Source organism: Podarcis cretensis, assembly GCF_951804945.1.
Source record: "Podarcis cretensis genome assembly, chromosome: 2".
Classification (NCBI taxonomy): Eukaryota; Metazoa; Chordata; class Lepidosauria; order Squamata; family Lacertidae; genus Podarcis; species Podarcis cretensis.
The window spans coordinates 30,804,960-30,828,902 of NC_137171.1; the positions used below are offsets into that span (position 1 = coordinate 30,804,960).

At 46.6% G+C, this 23,943-nt stretch overlaps 2 protein-coding genes across 7 annotated transcripts in view; both read left to right on the plus strand.

The window, feature by feature from the left end:
• Positions 1 to 23,943, plus strand: part of RBFOX3 (RNA binding fox-1 homolog 3) — a 352,350-nt gene that overhangs the window by 268,558 nt on the left and 59,849 nt on the right. For 2 of the 6 annotated variants that reach the window (XM_079965592.1, XM_079965591.1), the window contains exon 1: positions 16,934 to 17,075. The exons of 2 other annotated variants lie outside the window; for them this stretch is intronic. In XM_079965592.1, coding sequence (XP_079821718.1) covers positions 16,974 to 17,075 — 102 coding nt within the window. In that variant the 5' untranslated portion in view covers positions 16,934 to 16,973. Of the gene's footprint in view, positions 1 to 16,926; positions 17,076 to 23,943 lie in introns of those variants that run through there. 2 more of the 6 variants (XM_079965588.1, XM_079965589.1) reach the window with 2 other exon arrangements.
• CANT1 (calcium activated nucleotidase 1) overlaps positions 1 to 23,943 on the plus strand; it is a 164,040-nt gene that overhangs the window by 14,607 nt on the left and 125,490 nt on the right. The window lies entirely within an intron of this gene.

Consider the following 23,943-nt stretch of genomic DNA (forward strand, 5'->3'; position numbering starts at 1 on the left):
AAACACAAACTGAGCCAAAGACCAGCGTTGTTATCTCTTACATGTATTCATACTCCTGCAGCAAATCACCCCTCCTCCATTCCACAGGCTTCTTTCCTTTTTCCTTCTTCAAAAGCTGTGCATTTTCCTTTTTGCAGTCACCCCAACTGCTTGCCCCGCCACCAAGAAGAGCCTTGTTAATTACTTTTCCATGATTTTTGGAAGTAGAAGTGAAATTTGCAATATTTTGCAACAAGGCACCTCTCCCATCTCTAGCAGGTTCTAAAGGCTTTTTAGCTAAACTCTATCTTGGCTAAACTGGAACACCTGATTCCTTCCCCCAACCCCCCCCCCTCTTTAGTACTCCTTCTTGCTTTAACTTATCATCCCCTCTATGTGCATTAGAATAATAGAATGGTAGAGTTGGAAGGGACCATGAGGATCATCTAGTCCAACCCCCTGCATTTGCCCAGTGTGGGGCTCGAATCCAAAATCCTGAGATTCACAGTCTCATGCTCTAGAAGAGAGATGCAAAAAGATGAAAAGGACCCAGAGAGGTGGTAGGGCTTATGCTCAGTCCATGAAATGTAGTAAAAGGCACACTTCGGTCCTTCCTAGACTGGCAGCAACTATGGGATTTTGAAAATTTGCACCAGTTCTACCTATATCGGTAGAACCAGCCTCTTTAGAAAGAGGAAATGTGATGACTTGAGTGCAGATCTGGTGGTAAATGAAACCAGCTGTGCAACTTAAGAATATAGGCAGCATCAGCCCAGTTGTGCAAGCATCAGGGATACAGTCCCTTTTTCTCCCACTTTAGTGAGGGGGGGGGGCAATGGGAAAGGTTATTTTACCCTTAGTGATTTCTTTGCATAACACACATCTGGTGGTTATGTGGCACTATAATATCAATATGTTCTCTACTGCATCCCTGATTGGCAAGCGTTGTGTAATGAAGATGAAAGATCCCTTAAAAATGGTGTTGAAGCAGCAGGGCTGCGAACAGGTATGGGGGTGAAAGGGAAGGCCGCTAAGTCAGGGAATTTTCCAAGGGGCTTTTTGCATCTTGAAAGCTGACTTTTCATTTTTTTAAAAAAACAAACAAACACCCATATATTACACACAAGCACACACAAAATCAGTGAAGCTGTATCCTAAGCTCCATTGCTTTGAAAGGAACTAGCAATTTTTTAAAAGTTGGGGTTTCTGGATATTTGAGCTACATTGGAGACAGCCAGCTGGCTCTTATCATTGGAAACCTGCTTGCAAGGGTGAGATCAGGAAGGTAGGAATTACCTGCCTGGTTCATTCCCAAAAAACCATCCAACCTATTATCCTGTCTCCCACAGTGGCAGCACCTGATTGCTTCAAAGCTTGGTGCCAGACTTCCCATGTTTTGGGCAGATGGGGGCTAATCTGCCCCAGGAAGCACTCATCCAAATGGCCCCATGTTGAAAGCCAGAAGATTTATATCCTCCTCCTTAGTTTGGTCGTAGTAACTCATTTTTCTGGAGCATTTGATCAGAGCTTCCTGGCCTTCCAGACTACAAGTAACCACCGGGACCATGCAGTATCAACTCCTGCACAAAAGAGAGGATGAGGTGCAGAATTTATTCCAAATGAAAAAAGCAAAGCAATCTTGGTTCAGATTTCCGGAGCACCAGTGAGCTCTGCATTGCCCCGATAAGCTGCCCAGTGCTTGTGTACATTAGCTGCTACAATATGGGTATGTCAGGACCATTGCATTGGGGCAGGGAAAGGGGTTAACGCTTCCCTTCTTCATTGTTTTGAAGGGCTCATCCACACTTAAGTTTGCTCTGCATTTCCAGGCACAGGTCGGGGCTTTCCAGGTCTGTGTCTGAGCACTCCCCCACCAGCCCCACAATTTCCCCTTTGAAAACCCACTCTTGCCCGCTGAATCAGAGCAGGCAATCCACAGAAAACCTTTGTTCCGATTCAGCATTAAAATTGTAGAATCATAGGATTGTTGAGTTGGAAGGGACTCTAAGGGGAATCTCGGACACAGACCAGGTGGGCTTTCCTAGAAAGTGTGGGGAAACAGGTGAGTGTAGATGAGCCCCAAGATTAAAATCACACACACACACACACACACACACACAGAGAGAGAGAGAGAGAGAGAGAGAGAGAGAGAGAGAGAGGTGGCTGTCGTTTCATTTGTTTTTAATAACACAGGAAGATCTGATGCTGCCATCATGCCTAGTTTGGCCCCCAGTATTAATAGACTGGCATATGGCCAGACGTTGCTCATAGTTCTCAAGTAGTATGAGCTTTCAGACACCCCAATAAGTCTGCATGTAATGTGGGAAAGACTTAAAGACTGTGATTGCTAGGGCTGCAGTATTGTGCTGCTGTCAGCACTTACCTGAGAACTCCTTGGATCTTAAAGGTAAAGGTAAAGGTACCCCTGCCCGTACGGGCCAGTCTTGACAGACTCTGGGGTTGTGCGCCCATCTCACTCAAGAGGCCAGGGGCCAGCGCTGTCCGGAGACACTTCCGGGTCACGTGGCCAGCGTGACATCGCTGCTCTGGCGAGCCAGAGCCGCACACGGAAACGCCGTTTACCTTCCCGCTGGTAAGCGGTCCCTATTTATCTACTTGCACCCGGAGGTGCTTTCGAACTGCTAGGTTGGCAGGCGCTGGGACCGAGCAGCGGGAGTGCACCCTGCCGCAGGGATTCGAACCGCCGACCTTTTGATCGGCAAGTCCTAGGCGCTGAGGCTTTAACCCACAGCGCCACCTGCGTCCTCCTTGGATCTTACTTCTGAGTAAACTTGTAAATAGGCTTTGCTTCACTGCAGTGGAGCTTTGTTTGCTCAGCTCCAGGTCTGTCCAGTCCCACCCCCCACCCCCCACCCCGGTAATCTCTGTTCTTGACCCATCCTGGTGGCAATGAGTCTTGCAGGTTAATTATATGCTTCCGTAGTGACAGATTTATCCTCGGCTTCATATGCACTTTTTCCCCAGTGCCTGTGTATGAGCTGAGTCAAGAAAAAGCAGGGAGACTCATCTCAAGCCTATGTGCGCTTATTCAGCTTTTTTTTGGGGGGGCGGGAAATATTTCAGAATGATTTTGAAAGAGGAAGTTGACTTTACACACAAAATAGGGACTTCTTTCTTTCTTTCTTTCTTTCTTTCTTTCTTTCTTTCTTTCTTTCTTTTTGCATAGATCCTTTCCCAAGACCCTGAGTTGTGAAACGGTTACTGCCTTTCGCAGCTCAACCTGCAGGAGAAATGATACTCTTATGTGTGAGGAAAAATCCACTTTGCCCCCTGCTGAGCTGCCACTTGATTTGTGAATTAAACATTTATGCTGCCTTAGCAAGCAAGAATTCTAAGGAAGCTTTTCTTCCACCCTGCACATCATTTATAAGAAAGCATTTCGGTTTTTCTCCCACTGAAGCCAGTCAGCGTCTAGTTTCTGGGGAAAGATGAACCCATGCTGGAATCTGGAGGAAGCAGGTCTGGCAGTGGTCTGAAAGAGGTAGCCGGAACAGGGGACTGTCAGGAAGCGATCATGTACCCACTTCAAGGTCAAGAAACAGAAAATGAGAGTGGTCAGAGAGAGAGAGAGATGCCCTTGAAAACTCCAGGCAGGTCTCAGGGAAGAGACAACTTGTTCCAAAAAGTACCAGGTGCTATCTGAGTCCTTATATCAGGGGTTGCTAAATTGCGGCCCTCCAGGTAGTCATAGAATTGTAGAGTTGGAAGGGAACCTGAGGATCATCTAGTCCAGCCCCCTGCAAGGCAGGAATATGCAGCTGTCCTATACGATGATCGAACCTGCAACCTTGGTAATTATCAGTATCATGCTCTAACCAATTGAGCTATCCATGTTGCTGGTTTAGAACTTGTAGCATCCCTGACCATTGGGCTTGCTGGCTGAGGTTGATGGGATTTGGAGTTGGAACAACATCTGGAGGCCCCCAGGGTTCCCCATAAAGTTCCTGAGTCTAAGTGCCTCGCCCTGGCCCCTTCCACTGTTGCTGGATAGTGGGAATGCATAGAGGGGCATCTTTCTGGCTTGGGTCTTGAGCAGAAAGACAGCTCTGTTTCATCTCTTGCTGCATATGCTAGCTGTGATGATGGCTAGGTTTGGTACATGATGCATCTGAGGGCAAGGATTTTGGTTTCTCAGTGGGGTCTGGCTTGGAGGCTGCAGTCCCTGAGGGCCTTATCTTGGGGTTCTCAGGTTCAAAGGACTCATTATTCTGATGTGCCCTAGTTGCTGGACCACCTTCTGTAGGTGGTGCAGCTGTGACTCAGTTCACCCATTTCAATCTGGCTCACTGTCCAAGTCACTGGGTCGTGGCATTCAGTAACCTGCAGACCTCTAAAACTATCCTCATCCTAGTTCCTTAAAGGTCTCTCAGCTTTAGCCTTCATTTCTCCTACTCTGCTAAAACTGCTGCTGTCCCGCCTCTATCCCTGACCCACTGTAGTTCTTCTAAAGCACTTCTATTTATTCCTGATGTTTCGAGACGTGTCTGTGTGTGTGCACCCTGAATTTCAGGTGACTGCAGCAGCAGGCAAGAAAGGTTTTTGAGCCAGGCAGCTTAAGAGAAAGAACCAGTATTGATTAAAAAGGTGGCAATTTTATTTAATTTTGTTGCTCTGTCAGTAAGAGACATATGAATAACTCGGAATATAACTCTGTCGCTGCGGGCGGCAGGAAGGGAAGCTCTACAGCTTCGTAGTAGAATGCATGGTTTCATGCAGAGGGCTTCAGGGTTAAGCCTGGGATCTCCAGACAGAGATGGCCCTGCCTGAAAGTGCAGAGAGCTCCTGCAGCACAGAGGAGATAATACTGAGCTAGATGGGCCAATAGCCTCACTTTATATAAGGTGACTTCCTTGGTTCCTAGAGTTCTTGATCAACTGTGCGGAACCTACCTTTGTCCCTGCAGATGCTGCTGCACCACAACTCTCATCGGCCCCCGGGGATGATGGGAGTTGTAGTTCAGCAACATCTGGAAGGCCAGGGGTCCACATCCCTGTTCTAGATGCTGTGATTTTTCCTGCTGCATTCAGGCCCACTAGTTAGTGATGGCCATCAACTTTGATGGCTTTTGAAGAGGATTAGACAAATGAATGGAGGATGTAGCTATCCGTGCCTCTTAGGATTGTACCCTAAGCATGTATAGAGATGTACAGTGGTACCTCGGGCTAAGAACTTAAGTCATTCTGGAGGTCCGTTTTTAACCTGAAACTTTTCTTAACCTGAAGCACCACTTTAGCTAATGGGGCCTCCCGCTGCTGCCGGAGCACGATTTCTGTTCTCATCCTGAAGCAAAGTTCTTAACCTGAGGTACTATTTCTGGGTTAGCGGAGTCTGCAACCTGAAGCGTATGTAACCTGAGGTACCGCTGTATATGGAAGCAGGCACAGGTGTTTCTACTGTGGAGTGAGTCTGCTTCCTCCTACCTTTGTTCCTCGAAGAACACACCCAGCCTCTGGATTCAAGTACTGATTGGTGGCTCTTCTTCTTCAGCCCTCCCACATGTCACACATGGGCTGCCCACTTCCCCCTCTGAAGCAGCTGGCATATGGATCTGATCAAACATTTTTTGCGTGCCATTATTATATTCTTGAAGAAGTACTCTGTTAAAGGCAGCAGGGGTGGTGGGGAGAGGGAGGCACCTTCATGAGTGATGCAAAGGGGAGCCAGTCAGCACTCTGCACATCTGGCTTCTGCTGCAAAGCATAAAACCAGGATTTGCCTCTGCTCAATCCAAGAGAGGAGGCTGTACTTCTTTCCAAAAAATGCAGTGTGTGTGCTTCTCCAGCAGCCTTAACACTAAAATCATGTATATTTGTAATGACCCTTAAAAAAATAGCAGGAGGGGAGTGTCCTTTTTACCTTGTATGTGAAAATTCATTTTGTGCTACAGCAGGCCACACTTAATATGCACTGCAAAACGAAACATTAAGGACTGAAACAGGGGTGGGATAGTGCATGGGTTACACGTGTGATGCCAGGACACCAACATAATGCAGGGCAAAGTTAACACGGCACTGCAAAAATAATATTTAAAACCGTTGAAGAAATACTAGCTTCCTGACGAGTTCTGGACTTTGCTTCCTATAGCATCAAAACAGTTTATTCTACATTCCAATGGTCTAAATCCAGAGACAAAGAGATAGAGACTTTTAATTAAACCAGGAGTAGGCTAAAATGCAATTTCTGGGTCTCTTTTGCCATCTTGGACTCCTGTTTACTTACTCCTGTATCTTGCAGGTGTAAACTTGACAGTGCACCTTCCCTTGATAGAATGTACATGCTGCTGTTTCTCTACCACATTGTTCCTTAGTTTAACTTGGGGGTGGGGAGCCTGTGACCCACCAGATGCTGTAGGACTGCAACTCCCATCATCCCTGACTATTGGTCATCTGGGACTGATAGGAGCTGCAGTCCAACAACATCTGGAGGGCTGTGAGTTTAACTCTTTAAGCCCCAAGCTTGGGTAGGTTTCAGATGGTTATTTACTCTAGTGATTCAGAATGTCTCCTTGGTATTAGAAACATCCATTCAAGGAAGCTGTGTGTGGTTGTTGGGTGTTCGGCTGTGTGTGAGCAGGATGCACACACATGAGTGAGCTGAGCTTTGGGGAGTGGGCTGCACATGTGAATGTGTTTGGCATAGGATATAGCTATGCTCTGCCCTATCGCATATTCATCATGGCACCACCTGGGCACCCAGCCAGGGCATCCTTTTTGTGCCCTTTCCACTTCTACACATCCCTGCTCATCTCCTTCCTCAAGATGCCCGCCCCAAAGCTGCACCCCACCTGTTTTTGCATGGTTACAAATAGATCCCAACTTACAAGGTGCCCTGCACTCTCTGGTTAAACCAACACCCAGCAAACTGCTATGATGGGCCTTATGCACATTTAATTCTTTAACAAAGAATCACCAACAGTTTGAAGGGAAGAAACTGATTAGCCAGAGTCTATTCTCTGAGTAGGGACGCGGGTGGCGCTGTGGGTAAAACCTCAGCGCCTAGGACTTGCCGATCGCATGGTTGGCGGTTCGAATCCCCGCGGCGGGGTGCACTCCTGTCGTTCGGTCCCAGCACCTGCCAACCTAGCAGTTCAAAAGCACCCCCGGGTGCAAGTAGATAAATAGGGACCACTTACCAGCGGGAAGGTAAACGGCGTTCCGTGTGCTGCGCTGGCTCGCCAGATGCAGCTTGTCACGCTGGCCATGTGACCCGGAAGTGTCTGTGGACAGCGCTGGCTCCCGGCCTATAGAGTGAGATGAGCGCACAACCCTAGAGTCTGTCAAGACTGGCCCGTACAGGCAGGGGTACCTTTACCTTTACAATTCTCTGAGTACTCTGGGTGTGAGGGATGTAAGCCAGCATGCTGAGCCAACCAAGTATGGAGGAATCCCAAAGAAAACCTTTGTTGCCTAGTGGTCCCTAGGAGACCTCATTTCTGTTCTGTGGGGGAACTCTCCACAGATCTTGTCACCTCTCACATCCCCTTCACCAAGCAGCTAGGGTGACTGCTGAGTCCCAGGCTCCAAACCATGCTCCACTCTGCCAACTAAGACATAATTGCTGCTCAAAGCCAACCTGCCTGCTGAGAAGCCACCTGTCCTATGTCCTGGCTGCCCCCCAGAGTTGTGACTGGAAGTGCCCTTTGCAGCCAAGGTCATGCTATGCTCTTCATTGTCTTGAGAGGAGGCTACCCTCTATTGGCTCCTTGCCATCACAAGGTGTTCTACCCCACGATCCAGGTGCATATGCTCGCAGGCAGATGTAGCCTTAATTAGTCACAGAATTTGTAGGCTTGCAACTTTCTGTCTCTCTAAAAAGAAAGAAAGGAAGGGGTAACATACGGACACATGTGTCTCTGTGCTGTGCAACCTTTGTTAGAATCATCTCAGCTTCCACTAGCGGGGAAGCAGGGGGAAATGTGACCAGTTTTTTTAATATAAAATATCTGTCATAAAAAGACACCCCAATCCTTCGTTTTTTTTTTTAAAAAAGTGATTTCTAAGCCTGTATATAGGTTTTATACAACCTGTCTCAGTTTTCCACATTTGGGGGCAACAATTTCAGAGTTAAAATGTTATGAAATAAGTGTAATGTACACTTTCAGCAGCTTGGCACCTATTGTACATTTAAATCATGTTAAATGCAACCAAGTAAGCAATTTGGAAATATAAATGGGAAGGCTGCATCTGAATGTGAACAAGTTTCTCACCCCTTTTCCAGACGTACTTTTCTGCAATATAGCACCACTCTGATTCTACAGCACAGTGTCTAAGTATCCCAGTGTCTAAACTTGGACAAAAAGCCAACCCTGTATAAACGGAGAGGGCCGTATGCATGTGAAAGCTAGCAAAGCATATCTGAATATTGGTGCACGTGGAAAGCATTTGTGCCCCTGGACCTTGCTCGCTTTTCAGCTTTCCACAGGGGAAAGTGCCGGCCATCAGTGCCGGCCAAGCAAGTTAAGTTCCCAGCAACAATCAGAAACACGTGTGGTTTAAGGTAAGCCAGTTTATGGAGAAGATAGGATCCACTTAAGTACTTGAAAGATACGAAAGTTGTACAGAAAAATAAGCTAGAGGGTCACAGCCCCCGTGGAAATCTTAGCTGCCAATTGGCAGGTGATAGATTTTGATAAAGATTTCTAGAAGTGAACAATTTCCCAGAATGGTTTTGTTTTTTTCTGTTGCAGAGTGGTTGCTATAAAATATACTTAGTGTTAATATTTAGCATAACTTAGCAACAGCTGCGGCACCATAATATATTGGGACAGCATAACTGCACTAACAAACCAAGGAGTGTGCAACCCAAGAAACTTACCCTAGGAAACATTGCCAGTTGTACAGTGGGTACTGTACACCTCTTGCCACACGTGCAGCTGTGCACAACCTCCAAAGTGGGTTCTACCGCATGCTTCACAACTAGAAATGTGTCACATAGGTGGCACAGAATTGGGGTGTGTGGTAGAGCCCGTCTGAAGTGAGCCACTCGCACCCAACTCATCATACTGTCCTGGTTCCCTGGCACCACTATCTTCACTTAAAAGAGAAATATGGGGGAATATGCAAGCTGCCACGGTCATCTGCTGTACTAAAAGAGCTGCACTGGTTGCCCGTTCATTTCCTGGCCCAATTCAAGGTGCGCACATTGATGTTTAAAGCCTCCAAATCAGGGTTTCCCAAACTTGTGTCCCCACCTGGTTTTTTTTGGACTACAGTTCCCATCATCCCTGACCACTGGTTGTGCTAGCTAGGGATGATGGGAGTTGTAGTCCAACAACAGCTGGCAACCAAAATTTGGGAAATGAGTCATGACCCCAATATCTGAATGACTGCCTCCTATCCTATAGACCCTCTTGGGTGCTGAGATCGGCAGAGGGGGCCCTCTTAGGAGTTTCTCTGCCCTCAGAGACTGTGTGTGTGTCCCGGGGAAGGGCATTCTCTGTGGTGGCCCCTAAGCTGTGGAATGCCCTCCCCACAGAGGTGTGTCTGACACCTTCATGATACAGCTTCCAGAGGTTGTTCTTTTTACCCTGGCTTTTGACACTTGAGATATGTATTTTTGGGACCTGCCTTATTTTTATGGTTGTAACTTGATTTACACAGTTTTAATGGTGTTTTTTTAATGTTGCAACTTGCCCTAGGACCTTAGGGTGAACAGCAGAAAATGAATGAATGAACGAATGAATCTTTCCCAAAGTAGCCCTCAAGGTAAACCGTTTTCCCCTTAGGAGCAGTATAGTAGGACTGAAACAAGACCCTTTAAGGGGTCTATTCAGCACTCAACACCCCTTCCACCACCTTTCATGAAGAGCAGACTTTCTGCTTGCCCATCCCAACATTTCACCTTGCATGGTGGGATCCTGGGATGCAGCTTTTGGGCCACCGATGCAGCGAAGGAGCAGAAAAAAGACTTGGTCGGGGCTTGACTGTATAAACATGGATGCTCTTCCGAAGAGCATGGCAAGAGAAGAATGAAAGTGTGGGAAGTCGTAGCCTGACAAAGGAGCAACAAGAATGTGTGATCACCAGAAATCATTTTTTATCAGATGGTAAATTTATAAGCTGATTCTAGACACCTAATGCTTACGACTTTATATCTTTGTGCACAATTTGTTTGGGTTTGTTTGTATCTTTGCTTTTATTGATGTAACCCAGCCTGTGACCTTAAGGGGGATATAAATCCCAGTGATAAATAAATAAGTACATGATGGCAGATTGCAGGGCAAGTGAGTCTATAGTGATCGGATAATAAGTAATTTTAGGATTGAGGTTTAGAAGAGAGGGAAGGGGCTTGAACTAAGGGTGGGAAGAGGAGAACAGATGAGCTTGCACCGAAAACAAGGGGGAGGGATATATTGCTGCAGCTTCTTCCATTTTGCCTTCTTTTAATTTCCCTCTCATTGAGTCTCATTTGTCCTCCCTGTGTTACACTTTACATGAAGAGAAGGATAAGCATAGGCAAGAGCAAAACAAGGGGGAAACAGGCCGCCAGAGTGGTCATTCCAGGGTCTTGAGGAAGGAAGGGGAACTACAGTGGTGCCCCGCAAGACGAATGCCTCACCACTCGCATGTAAAGGTATTTACATCCCTTAACTTGCTCCATGTAAAGGTATTACATGCTCGCATGAAAAGGTATTTACATCCCTTAACTTGCTTTTATTGGGCACCGTCAGAATTTGTTCTCTTTCTCTCCCTCTCTTAGTTTGGGCATATTGTTTCTGACTGCTGCCTTCTCAAGAATGTAGTTTAGAGGTTCCACCCTAAGAAAGGCTGCTACTTTTAATGCACAAACACACACACTTGCAAACACAAAACTGTATACAGTATTTTTGTTTTATCAGAATTATTGTGTCCCCCGTCAGATTCACAGGTCCACTTGCTGCCAACTGCACTGTTCTTATGTGCCTTTGACATTGTGTTGTATTAGTATTAGTGTGAGGTGTCAGAAAATGACCATATATTTATCTTGAGTTGTACACATGTCTAGAACTCTGAGTCCTAGCAGATTCCTTGGCTACAGTGCTGCCACAGGATTCTTGCTTACCGGCAGGGTGGATCCCTTTGCCATCCAGTGGGAACACAGGGATGGCAGCAAAGGCCTGATTTGGATTTGTTGTTAAAAGCTCAGTTAAAGTGTGCGGTTTGGGGCATGGACAAGGATCCACAAATACCCTTATGAGCCTGCTGCTAGTGAGTCAATCTTCTGCTCTCACCAGAGCACAAAATCAAGGAGAGCCTCCCCAGCAGGGGCGCCGACTTATAAAAAATATTGGGGGGGCGGGGGCCCATACCGACTTATAAAAAATATTGGGGGGGCCCAAGACCTCCAAACCGCTGCTGCTGGGGGAACGAAAGGGGCGAGCCCCGGGCTGCCCCGACCTTAAGTGAACCTGTGAGGGCCCGCCCTTTGCGGCAGCCGATTGGCTGCCGCCGTGGGCGGTGAATATTAATGAGCTAGGGGGAATCCCCGCTTCTCACTGACACCAGCCCCGCGAGATTGTTGATGGGTCGAGAGCCCGCAACCCCACCCCCTCTCTAGATCAGGAGTGGCTTTGTTTTTCTTAAATTATTGGGGGGGCAGAGCCCCCCAAATGAATTTTTGAGGGGGCTCGGGCCCCCTCAGGCCCCATGGAGTCGGCGCCTATGCTCCCCACTCCTTTCTTTAGTTCCTGGAGAAGCTTGGGAGAATGGCAGGGATTCTCTCTGGTTGGGCACCAAACCTCAAAATCACTTGGAGAACTATGAGTCTTACTGATGCATTCTGGGCATTCTAAGGCATAGTCCAGTGGGTACAGTATATATCCCAGCCCTCTCCTCAACTGTAGACAAGAATAGGAGTTTACTCCCCCCCCCCCCCAGTACTCAGTACCTCAAGCTCAGACTAATGTCAGAAGACTTTGCTCCTTGCCTCTGGAGGGAAGGGATAGGGTCATGTTGAGAACAAATATTTTGGTGTTTACCAAGGCAAGCTCAGATTTAATAACCCCTGGGCCTGTATGGGTATTGTAATTCTAAGGTGTTGCTTTAGGGCAGGGATAGCCAATGCAGTGGTTCTCCTGATGTCACTGGACTACAGCTCTCATCACCCCTCATCATGGACCTTGCTGACTGGGACTGGTGGTAATTGGATTCCAACAGGTAGCTCAGTCAGTTAGAGTGTGGTGCTGATAACGCCAAGGTTGCAGGTTTGATCCCCATATGGGACAGTAGCATATTCCTGCCTTGCGGGGGGTTGGACTAGATGGTCCTCAGTTCCCTTCCAACTCTACCATTCTGTTGGTTCTGTGCAAGCATCTTGCAGGGAGGGGAAGCATCATGCTGGCTGTCCTTTCGTTTAGTAGCTGGTGAGTCTTAAAAATCACACCAAGTGGATTGCATAATGTATGGCCAGCCCCTTAGTATAAGCATCATAGATGGCACACAATTCTACTTGTGGATCTTCTGCCATCTGCTATATCATTGGTTCCATTTTTCCACAAAGCTTTCCTGAGCTAGGCAGAAGGGAGTGTGTTTTCATAATACTGACAGATATGCTCCCCTTCTTGGGAAAGTTGCCCTTCATTTTCTTTGTCTTTTAGAATGATCACAGCACCATTTTGTGCATTATATCCTGAGACTTTGCAGATAGCTCTACAGTTAGCGTGGGAAGGTGATCGAAAGTAAGGCCAGACTCACTGCGGAACCAGACAGAATTCTCTTTTTGTTGAGAGTTTCCTTTTTTGTTGCTGCCAGGAATTAACACATAGGGGTATATGCTAACCTAGAAACAGCCAGCTCTGTAACCTAAGCAGCCAGCCAGTTTGAAGGACCATTTGCCCGATTCCTGTCTGTTCAACCCTTGACTTGCCTTCTGCTCTCTGGGTCTCTTAGCATATATACTTTTTTCACTGGGAGACCTGGGGCAACACCCATAAATCTCTCCTTTGCCTACAGTCCCTCACGACGTAAGCTGCTAAGGAGCTTCAGACAGCTCTTCAATAAGGTTGCTATTCTGAACCATTTCCTGAGAAGATATGCCGAGGTGCCGAGGTTTGTGGCAGACTCTGTTCATATTGTAAATCTGTAAGTGCCTGCACCCTGTTTGTCCGAAAGCTGCGAAAGGCAGCCACACCCAGCACAATTTCCACCACATCAGTGTCATGTGGCACTTACAGAGAGCTTTTGTGGGGGAGAGTTGTGTTCCCCCAGGACCCCACAGTGCATCAAAGAGATGTAGAGATGCATTTTCTTGATGGAGTGTGTGTATGTAGACAGAACTGAGAAGAATTCAAGCCCCCGGTCTTACACTCTGCATTTTTCCGATGACTGCTGCACCAGGAAGAATCACCCAATAAAACTCACTTAGAAGCATCTCTGCCTGGCAGGGAAAATTCTGCCTTTGAGCCTTGGAAGGCAGCCCAATTGCAGTGTACCCCACATTCTGGCTGAACTGAACATGGGATTCACGCTTATGCCGCACAGCAAGTGAAGCCTAGCACAGGTGGCTTTGCAGCTGACTGGCACGTCTACCCTGGGGGGCCTTCCAGTGCTTTAGCAGAAAGCAGTTGGGGAAGCTGGGTTGAGTGGAGATGTGGGACTGGCCTAAAAGCCAGGGGTCCTTCAATGCGAGGCACATCTGTAGAATAGGCATAAAAAGCCTTGGCCTTCCTGAAATCTGTAGGCACCTGAGAGACAGGCTGCTACCTCAGGATCTGAGCACAAGAGCTCTGTCCTTTCCTAGGTCTGTAAACAATGGAGAAAAATGCTGCTACCTCAGGGCCACCCATGCAACAAGTCCATGCTGGTTTTCTTAGAGACTTCCCTGATCCAACACGGGTTGCAACAGGAGCACTACCACCATGCAAATATATGATAAAGAGAAAGGAATGGGTCTCCAAATCCATGTTTTGGTTAAGAGTGGGTCCTGGGTCTGAAAAGGTTGAAAATTCCTGCTCTAGAGGCATCCCAAGAATCTGAATCTGAACCAGAACGCTGGCCGTGTATGCTGCTGAACACCACGATAACGTTGTTTTTGGACTGACATTTTATGATGAGGTTTCAAGCCCACTGAAATGATTTAAATTTGTGAACTAACAACATTTTATACTTTTCGCTGGTGTTTTATACCTTTTAGTAAGTTGCGTGTTACATGTTGCTTCTTACTACGTTCCCTTGTGGTGGGGCTAATTTGAAACCCCAACATATAAATAAATCCATGCAGCCGAATTTACAAATGGGCATCCATGACTCGCTATCTTGGAGAGGGTCTTCTTAACACGTGAACAAACTACCTATTCCCCAAATGCAAGCTCAGTTGTGAAATGTTTACAAGCTGCATACCAGTGGTCAGAGCTTGGGGAGATGCACATCCTCCTCAGACTTTCACACGATGCCTCAGCCCCCTTCCTATAGCTGTGACAATACTAAACTTTACTGTGAAGTCACTGATCAGTAGCAGAGGCTTCACAGCAGGCTACCCCCATAAATGGACTCTCAGCTAATGGACACTACTATCAGGATGTGCAACTGTAGTGGCATGATAAGAAAATGATAGGGGGTGGATGCAGATAGCAATTTGTTTGCCACCGTGTGCATGTAACTATTTGATGAGCTGCTGGTCTGTAGCATCCTCTGACAAGTGGCCAGGAGAATTTGTATATCATTTGTGGTGGTTCATCTATGCATGTCCGTACATATGTGTGTAATGCAGGGTTAATGGGCAGGGGAGGGAATGAGGGCAGAGAAGCCACGCGTGCTTTAGGGTTGCCATTCCCCCAGAATCCTACAAGCCTTAGAAGAATTTCATACTCCCACCCCCACCCCCACCCCATAAACACACACACACACACACACACACACACATGAGCTCTCAAACAAGGAGGATGTAAAGTTAGAGGGAAATGTGTGCAAGTTACACCAACGGGAGAATTTCTACTAGATTTAGATTCACCCATTGCAGTGCCATGTGCCTGTGTTAGCTTCACGTTTCAATGCAGATCTTAAAGTGCAGGGCTTCCTGTCCAAGAGGTGTTGCATTGAAAGGAAAATTCTAACAGGTGCAATCTGTACAGCACCAGCGGCACAGCGAACGATGGGGAGAAGCTACACAGGGCAGGCATCCTGCCTTCGGTGCAGTTTTTGTGAGATGGGCATCCCGCACCTTCGCATATCACAGGACAGAGCACTGAGTATGAATTTCACAGCTTTTTAAAAAAATTCTCTTTTCTAAAATGGCGTTTAGAAACAGATGTCAATTTCCCTTTACCTTGGGTATTTCGCAGGGGGGGAGCTGTCCCTGGAATAGAAAGGTGCTCTGTGTGTGCTTAGAAGCATTCTGACCAGAATATCATATTTTAGGGGGGGGGGACCCATAATTTGGCAGTGCTAAAATACACACATTGGTATTCTTTTCTTGCACCCCCATGGCTTGTACATAATTCAGTGGGGCAAAGAGGGGAGCAGGTAACCCTGAAACGTCTTCCATATCACTAGCAGCTTCTTTTGGTCCCCTTGTTTCAAAACCCAGCAAAAAAGAGAGGGGCCCATGCAGTCAAATGGATAGTGTCGTGCTGCATCCTGTTTTCTCTACCACAGCTACCCAGCTATTGAATAGGGAATATGCCAACTACATTTCAGGTTTCAGAGGGTGTGGGCAACATTTAGCCACTTTGCTTAGGGTAAAGACTGGAGATATTGGCATTCCTGGAGCCTGATCACAAGCAAACCCAATCACATAGAATTGGGGAGCAACTGCCACACTCTGACCTAACTAAACAGCAGCCTATGAACGCAGCCCCTAAGGACCCATGCCTTTGACGAGAAGATCCCAGACAGCACAGGCCTTGTTCCGGGGAGGTAGAAGGCAATGCCTTCCTGTTCCTTCAAAAGCTGCTGGGAACAGGCTCTGTGCAGTGAGCTGGGATCTATTTGCGCTCCTATGGGACAAGCTACCCAGCACTCAGGAATAATCCAGCAAATGCATCTCCTGCCAAATTCTGCTCATATTTCAGGAGAGGTCAGCTGGCTTCCATCTGTGCAGGCCTGGCATGCAACAATGTGTGCGTGCCTGTAGGTGTGCAAGTCCATGTCTGGGCAGAGGGCATATAAGGCCTTTGCGTGCAGGCATCTATATGTGTGAGAATCTAGGTCTCGCTTACCTCTCTCTGGTATTTGGACACTGGGTCTGTCTTGCCTGCATGTGTAGGGGGGGCAGAGAGAGAGACTGTAGGCTTTATCCCAGGGTTTCTTTGCTGGGTACCCTGTGTTACAGAGACGCTCCCTATACCCAGGAATGTTGCAGGGAGCAGAGAGAGACATATTTTGGAAGTGCGGATGCCACAGCAGCATAATTCCCTCATTGTGGGTCTTGAAATTATTGTCCCTGGAACCGCTGACGGTAACTCTGTATTTTCTCTGGGCTGATGCAAGATTAGGCAGTGGGCCTGAGCCAGGTACCCCGGTTAAGTGTCAGAGCCTGCTTGGTGGCCTATTTATCACAGGGCAAGAGGCAGAGTTGCAGCAGGTGAGGGGTTAAGTGCAGGCTCAGCTGTTCCGGCTTTTCTTGGTTTCGCAGTGAGCTGTTTGATGTCTGAATGCACAGGGGACTCCCCCGCCTCTCAACCCTCTCCCCCCTCCTCTTCTCTCTCTCTCTCTCTCTCTCTCTCTCTCTCTCTCTCTCTCTCTCCACCCCCCCCATGCACGCACACACACACACACACACACACACACACACACACACCCTTTGCGGACCATGCATTCATTCAGCAGCTTCGTCTAATGGCACCAAGTGACTCTCAGCCTGCACGCTGCTCCTTCCCTGCTTGAGCTGGAGACACAGCATGCAGCTCCTCCAATGGAGCCCTCTTAAATAGCTCCGCACGGGGGAGCTGCCAAAAGAAAAACCACGGAGAAAAAGCAAGTACTGTAAAGGGAAGAAGCAGAGGGTCTGGGAGCAGAGGGAGCTGCCAGCATAGCCGCTCCTGGGCTTGCCGGCAACACATGCTCTGCTCGATGGCTAACTCAGGCTGCCTCCTGGTCTCCAACTCAGCCTTGCTCCCACACTCTCTACCTTGCCCCCCGGCCTTCCTCTACCTCCAGCAGGTAAGTCCGCCTCTTTATACCTACCTGCTTCACACGTGGTTGGAATCCCCAGATCTAAAGGTCAGGGCTTTAATCGCCTCCACCCCCCTTTCCCCCCATCCTCCCGAAAGGCACGTCCGTTTTGCTTTCTCAGTTGTCACAGGAGTTGTTAACGGTTCCAGGGTAGCACCTGTGTGCTGTCTGGCTGCAGAGGTGCTGGCGTGGTAGCAATCAGATGCAAGCTTAAGATCAAGGAGATCGCACTTTTCCCGGGCTTTAATATTGTCATTGAGGATATATCTAGTTCCAACTTTCGGAAATGCGTTCTTAGAGAAAACGGGTGAATGCATGGCACACAGAGACCATGCGCGTGAAATTTCTTTTTGATGTGTATTGTTAACCTGAATACAATCTGTGTCATCCAATGGCATATGCATGGCTTTTTTGTTAGGGTTCATCCCAGCCTCCCTGTGTCCCAGTTGCCTTTCTATTGCGGTCGAATTTTACGCCTCCGGTACGGTTGGATGTTCTGTATGTATATGTGTGAAGTAATTTAAAATATAAATCTGTCTGTCTCGACTTGGCCCTCCAAAGTGCTGCAACCCAATTTCCAGCCAGCTGAATCCCAGGCGTGTCTCCCTTAGCTGAAGAATCTCGCTGCAATGTGAGTCTAGTTCCTTAACTTCTCCCGGGGGGTGGGGAGGTGGGGAGAGGGGGGTTTGGCACGCCTGTAGTATCACCACCACTGCACTTCCTTTCACTCCCATCACTGTGGTCCTGGAGCTGCACATGTTTCCTTGCCTAGGATCTCCAGAGGAAAGGAAGCCGTTGCTTCAAAAACCTCTTTGCAGCATCGGAAATCCCCATCTCCCAGCTGTGCTAACCCTTCCATTTGCGCTTGAAGGAGTTTTAAAAATTCATGGCATCCTAACCGCTGGCATTAAGTGGCCTATGAGGCCAACCACCTTGGTGGGGGGCGGAGGGGTCTCTTGCTGGTTTGTTCCAAGGTCTTAGTCAAGAGAAAGGAGGCAGCTGTTATTTGGTTTTAATTCTTCAAAGGATCTGTAGGGAAGGCATTGTGAAGCTGCAGTGACAAGACAGCTCAGTTCCAGGACTTGCTCAAGTTTTGCAGAGTGAGGTGGCTGCTTCTTCCTTATAGCGCTGTCCAGAAGAAAGGGGTCCTTTGAAACATAGGGCTCTCTGCGCTTTGGATGTGTAGGTCAGGGATAGAGAACTAGAATGGAATGCCCAGCAGTCTCAGAGAGAGAGAAAATGAGATTTGGGGGTTTCAGTGTTTTCCTCCTTGTGCTTGGGAATCCCTGAAGAAAAAAGAAGACTAACTCATTCAGAATACATCCCTCCGTTCCAATCAGCTGCATGAGGGATTTATGAATGCTTGAGGGGAACACTGGGGGAATCTCTCTTGTTTTGAACTACAAGACAGTCTGGGCTAAGATGATTAAAACAGAGAGGATATTCTCTTAGTGGAATCCCTTTGGGCTTCTGCTTTTGGTCGCACTGCGTAGCACTTCAGCCTGCTAACTCTTCAGCAAAGCTGCATGGACACGTTTAGCCTGGTGCTTATTGCATTTCCCCTAGACTGGGCAAAGAAATATTGCGAACAAGATCATTAAATGAGTGGCTAGAGCCCACAACGCCGGCACAGAGGAATTTAGGAGAAGGAGAGGTTTCACTCAACAGATTCATTTTCCTAGCCCTTTCTCCAGCCTCTTTGCTTTTATTCGGCCTCCCTCATTCCCTCTTTGATTTTTCCAAGTCTCTCGCACTTTGGTTGCAGATTTTTTAGATGCTGTGTAGAAGGATTAGCTTTTTGGGGGTTTGTTCTGTTTTGTTTGGGGCTTTAGCCCATTTTTTTTCTCCTCCTATCTTTGGCAGAAGTTGATGATCGGTGCCTGAAGTTCCTATTAGTTTAAAATAGTATTTTTAAAAAGAAGAACTGGGACTGGAGGATGGACTTATGCAGACGATGCAGTTCATGATGTAATTGATCATATCCTGCCCCCAATTTGTTCCACAGTTGGATCCTTTTAAGGCCTAGATGGGTGTGCCATGGTGACTGAGTGTGAGGTTCTCACCATGTTTGCCCTTATCTCATGGTCCAGTTTTGGTCCGGGCTTGGGCAGAGCACACTTACAAGCCCTGTTATCTAATATTTTAAAGGAGGCAAGAACCACATTTTGCGCTTAGTAGGCTGCCTGAAAACTCTGCTTTCCAGGGAGCAGGGCATATATAAACAAACCTTCCCAGACAGGTAGAAAACTTGCATTTCAATAATTGATTGCCTAAACCATGCTATGTAGGCCCACCAGCAGATACTGGTCAATAGACAGTCCAGGGTACACAACCGTAATCACTTTATCTCCAACTCTCCATCTTGATTTGCAGAAGAGACTGGGTGTGGACAGCAGGATGGCACTGTTTCAGGGCCAGCTCAAGATGTTTTGGTACCTAGGATAGAAAGTGCCTTCCCTTCTGTCACCCATAATAATTAAATAATGCGACAATTTGCTACCCATTATTGGTGCTTCAAATCCATCACCTAGGTAGAGTAGGATTGTTCCTGCCGATTTCTGTCACCCCATAATTGTTCCATTGGTTCCTTAGAATCAGACAGTACTTTTTACATTAATCAAGGCTGGATATTAAGTTAGATGGACCATTGTTCTAACACGGTGTAGCAGTGACCATGAGCTTTAGGCCCATTAATTTTGCAAGGTATTTTTTCTTTAATCAAGATTCATCACCCATAAGTAAAAAACTGAACATTTTGCTTCAGTTTCAACGGTGACATCACTAAAATGCTTTGTCATAACACAGCTGTATTCATGCATTTTTAACATCTGTGTATAAGTTCACATGTTAAATGCAATAGGGACCGCTGATACAATCTCTAGTGACACTCTTTTCTCCCACAGGCCCATTCAAAGCTTCTCTTTCTGAACTTAAAGATTGGAAGCAATATTTTTAAAAACCCAGCTTCTCCTTCAATAGTCCTCTCAGTTGTTTATTGCTTGACACTCCTGGTGTGCCTCTGAATGAATGTATGCAAAAAACAAAAAAAGGGTGTGTAATATATTACTTTACTGGATCATTTTAGAAGTGAAGGGACCCAGACAAAATACTTACATGATTTATACTTTCAAGTTATAATTCTTATATGGCATATTAGGAGGATTCAAAATGGATTCAATTAACAGGGAACTTTAGAAAACTGAGGTTCAGATAGAGGGAATTCCCCTGTGTGTGAAGATAAGAAACAGGCGTGGAACGACATAAGTAGCAAATCTTTAAAACAGACATCTGCGCATATATGTTTGTGTATATATTTATTGCACATGTATAATGAAATCTGTTTAAAATAAATTGATGGTGCCTGTGTGTTTGTGTAGAAATAGCTGGGAAATGTTGGGTTTTATAGCTGATGCTGAGGGTTATTATTGTGTGTCTTAATGACCAGGCTGGATGCTGATGAGAATTTCCAGATTCTTTTGGCAGTGAATACCACTTGTAAATGGCAGGGATGAAACAAATTGGGTGTTACCACTGCCCAAATAAAATTTGAACATTTGGCTCATTAAGTTTGATTTATTCAGTCCCAAGTAAAGCCAAAGTTTTAGTTGAATTGCTTTAATATTAATTAATCCCTTATACGCGAAATTATTGCGTTTTGCTCATCCAGCAACACAAGGTGACCCGCACAATTACTGTTATTTTCACACCGAGAGAATAACAACTGAACAAGTCAAAGGAGTCGGATTCTCATATTAAATACTTTGCACAATGCTTTTGTGATTACCTGCTTACACACATATAATTTTGAACTAATGTTTACCTGCGTGTTTATAAAATTTAGCCACTACTCATGTTGGCTTGCATATTTCTTCCATCCTAAAAAGGAAGCTTGAGTCCACCCATGGAAAATGGTATCAGAACCCATAATTCCATGCACACACATATGCACACACATGCCTAGCAACCAGTTATTTCTTGAAAGGATATGACCGGAGTCAAGGGCAGGATTTGCCTCTTATTTCGGTTTCATTAGAAAGGACACCCTTGTTACATGTCCATTCTTGGGCTTGTTTGGAGCATATTAACATTTCTTTGTGTGTCTCCAAAAACAATTTATTTGGAGAACGATGACTAGCCAAGAGCCTGGGAGGCGCAAACTCCCTCCTAGGCACTTTGGGGGCTAGCGGTGGACGGCTTCCTGCAGTTGCCACAGGCAGCCATGGCCAGTGTCCCAGCTGCCCCTCAGGAACTCCTCTGTTCCTCTGCATGGTGTATACTTGCCAGGCATGCAGAAACCGCCAGCTTCACTATCTTTTCCTACTGGGTCTAGGTAGTAGGGTGTTGGGAGAAAGAAAGAGGTTGCTCTAATGACTACCATTGTGTAATATTTTTTTAAAAGGGTGTGGAGTGCAGGGGTGAGATACAAGATTGTGGCTCAGCTTAGTCAGATATAACTTTAGTGGGGAAAGAAAAAAAGGCTGGCAAAGCTATCTGAAAGGCCTTGCTAGCATTGTGGCATCCTTTTCTCAGTGCAGCATAATCGGCAAAGATTGTGATCATCCTGCTGAGTCGCTTGGTGCTTTGAAACAGCCCTTGGCGTAATTGGGGAGGGTAGGATCCTCAGTGCTTCTGCAGCAGGCAGACTTCTTGCTTGCCCCAGTTGGTGCAAGCTCTACAGTACTATGAAGCACCCTGGATATCCAGCAATGTGTACAGCAGATTCTGTAGCCGACGGGTGACTCGATTAATGTGCGCTAATTTGCAGAGTGGGTCAAAGCTGCTGTTAAAATTTACACTCGCATCACATGCCGCCACATGTTGTTTGAAGTCTAAAGGAAGCTGAGGATCCTGCAAAGCTTTTGGGTCACCCCAAGCGGTGTGCGTCTCCGAAATGACAGGGCCTTCCTGAACAGAAAATTGCTGTAGCTTAAAGGCAGCTTAGAGGAGAAAAAACGATGTCGTCAGGTTAAACATCTCTAGAGAATAAATGTTCCTTCATCACTAACCACATTGTTGCAAGTGAAATCCTTTTTTATTTATCTATCCTTCCTCCTGCCTCTTCACCCCTTTCATTTTTCTTTACTTTTGACAATCACAGCCTAGCTGGGATACACTCTGCTCCCCAGGCCCTCAGCCCAGGAATCAGTGTTTGGGTAGCAGGCACAGCTGGGCTGAAGGAAATATTTTTCCACCAACGATTTGTTGGGGGGATAACGACAAATTATTGAAAATGTGTTAATATAGAAGCATTTGCTAACTGATTTTGTCACTGCTGTCTTTTCAGTTTGTGTTGCAAACCAGTTTTCCCCTAATAAAGAGATAGTGGAAACACAGCAGAAAGGGAGGGAAGGAGAGAGAAAGAGAGAGGGAGTAGATTAAATGGGGGTTGTTGGTTATTTAGCACTTCTTGCTTAATCACAGGAAGGTTTCTTACATATATAGAAGAAGAATTGCAATGGCGGGCACATTCCGCGCATGTGTGTAAACACATCTCACTCAGGCTAACACAAATGTGGGTTTTATTTTTATTTTTCCATATCATCACTTAAAGTTACAAATACTGATGCTGTTTGGCTCCTGCACATGAACACATAAGCCGCTGACTCCATACAATTTCACACATCCCGGTGTTTGTACACAGCATATTGTTGTATAAGCTCATAGAGTGCGGTCTGTATAGGCATGCTCATGCAGCCGGAAACTTCCCAAACCAGCATCAGAAGTCTTCTGCAAATTCAAATATACAGGCACTGACTCGGACACACTTAGATTTAAGGTTTGTTTTTCACCCAAGCTTTCACAGCTCAAAGTTGCTTGCCCAGAATGAAATAAATTCAGCACCCCTGCCTTCTCCGATATGCAACCCTAATCTCATTGACAAATTCAGAGAAGACCCTACCCTTGTGCAAATCCTCATTTTTACCGGCTCCCCTTTGGCATCGGTCAAGTCGTTTTGCTCCTTTGCAGCATTTGCCTTATAGGTGGAATTGAGTTGGGGCCGAGGGACAGGAGTTTGCGGCAGTGCTGGTGTGTTGCTTTAACTAGGAACCGCCCTGCGATCTTATTCTCCCCATCATCTTTATCATCACCATCATCACGCTCACACATCCCATCTCTGAATTTGGAGGAAAGAAGAAACCTCCAGAGTTTACACCCTCGCCATGAGCAGCATCCCAGAATGGCTAACGCTGCCGGGTAATGTTTGCCAACATAATATTCTGTTTCTGCTGATGGAAGTTTCTTGATTTCATGCCTTGTTCATATTAGTAAAGAAGAGCAATTAAATCAGGAAATACTGTGCAGCCTGATAAGTTATAGCAGCCAGTGTAGAGTTCCTAGTACATGTGGGGAGTGCATTTGTATAAATTCCCAGAGCTGAAGATTAAGGTCTGCACCAAGACACCTTATCTGTGGGTGGGTGGGTGGGTCAGTTTGGTACTGATGTCTCTTAGTCACAATGAACTTCTAATATGTGCACAGCTAGGTGGCTAGAGGGAAATAGGAGCCTTGGCGTCTTCTGTCCCTGGCGCGGCTTCTCTTCAGAAGGAAAGGGAACAGTAGGGAGCCAGGCCCTGCAGCTGCCATCCAGGCAGAAAACATAGAGGTGGTTCAACTGAGCCAGTCTGCAGACCCTCCAAGAGTCCCTATTTCCCAGGGACAGTCCCAGATTTACAGAAGCCATCCCAGTTTCTGATTTGATCCTGGAATGCCTCGCTTTCCCTTAGGACGTCCCTATTTTCATCAGAGAAATGCTGGGTGGTATAGAGTTATGTGACCCCCCCCCGAGCCAAGGAGATAAGTAACTATACAACCTATAGAAGACATCTGAAGGCAGCCCTGTATAGGGAAGGTTTTT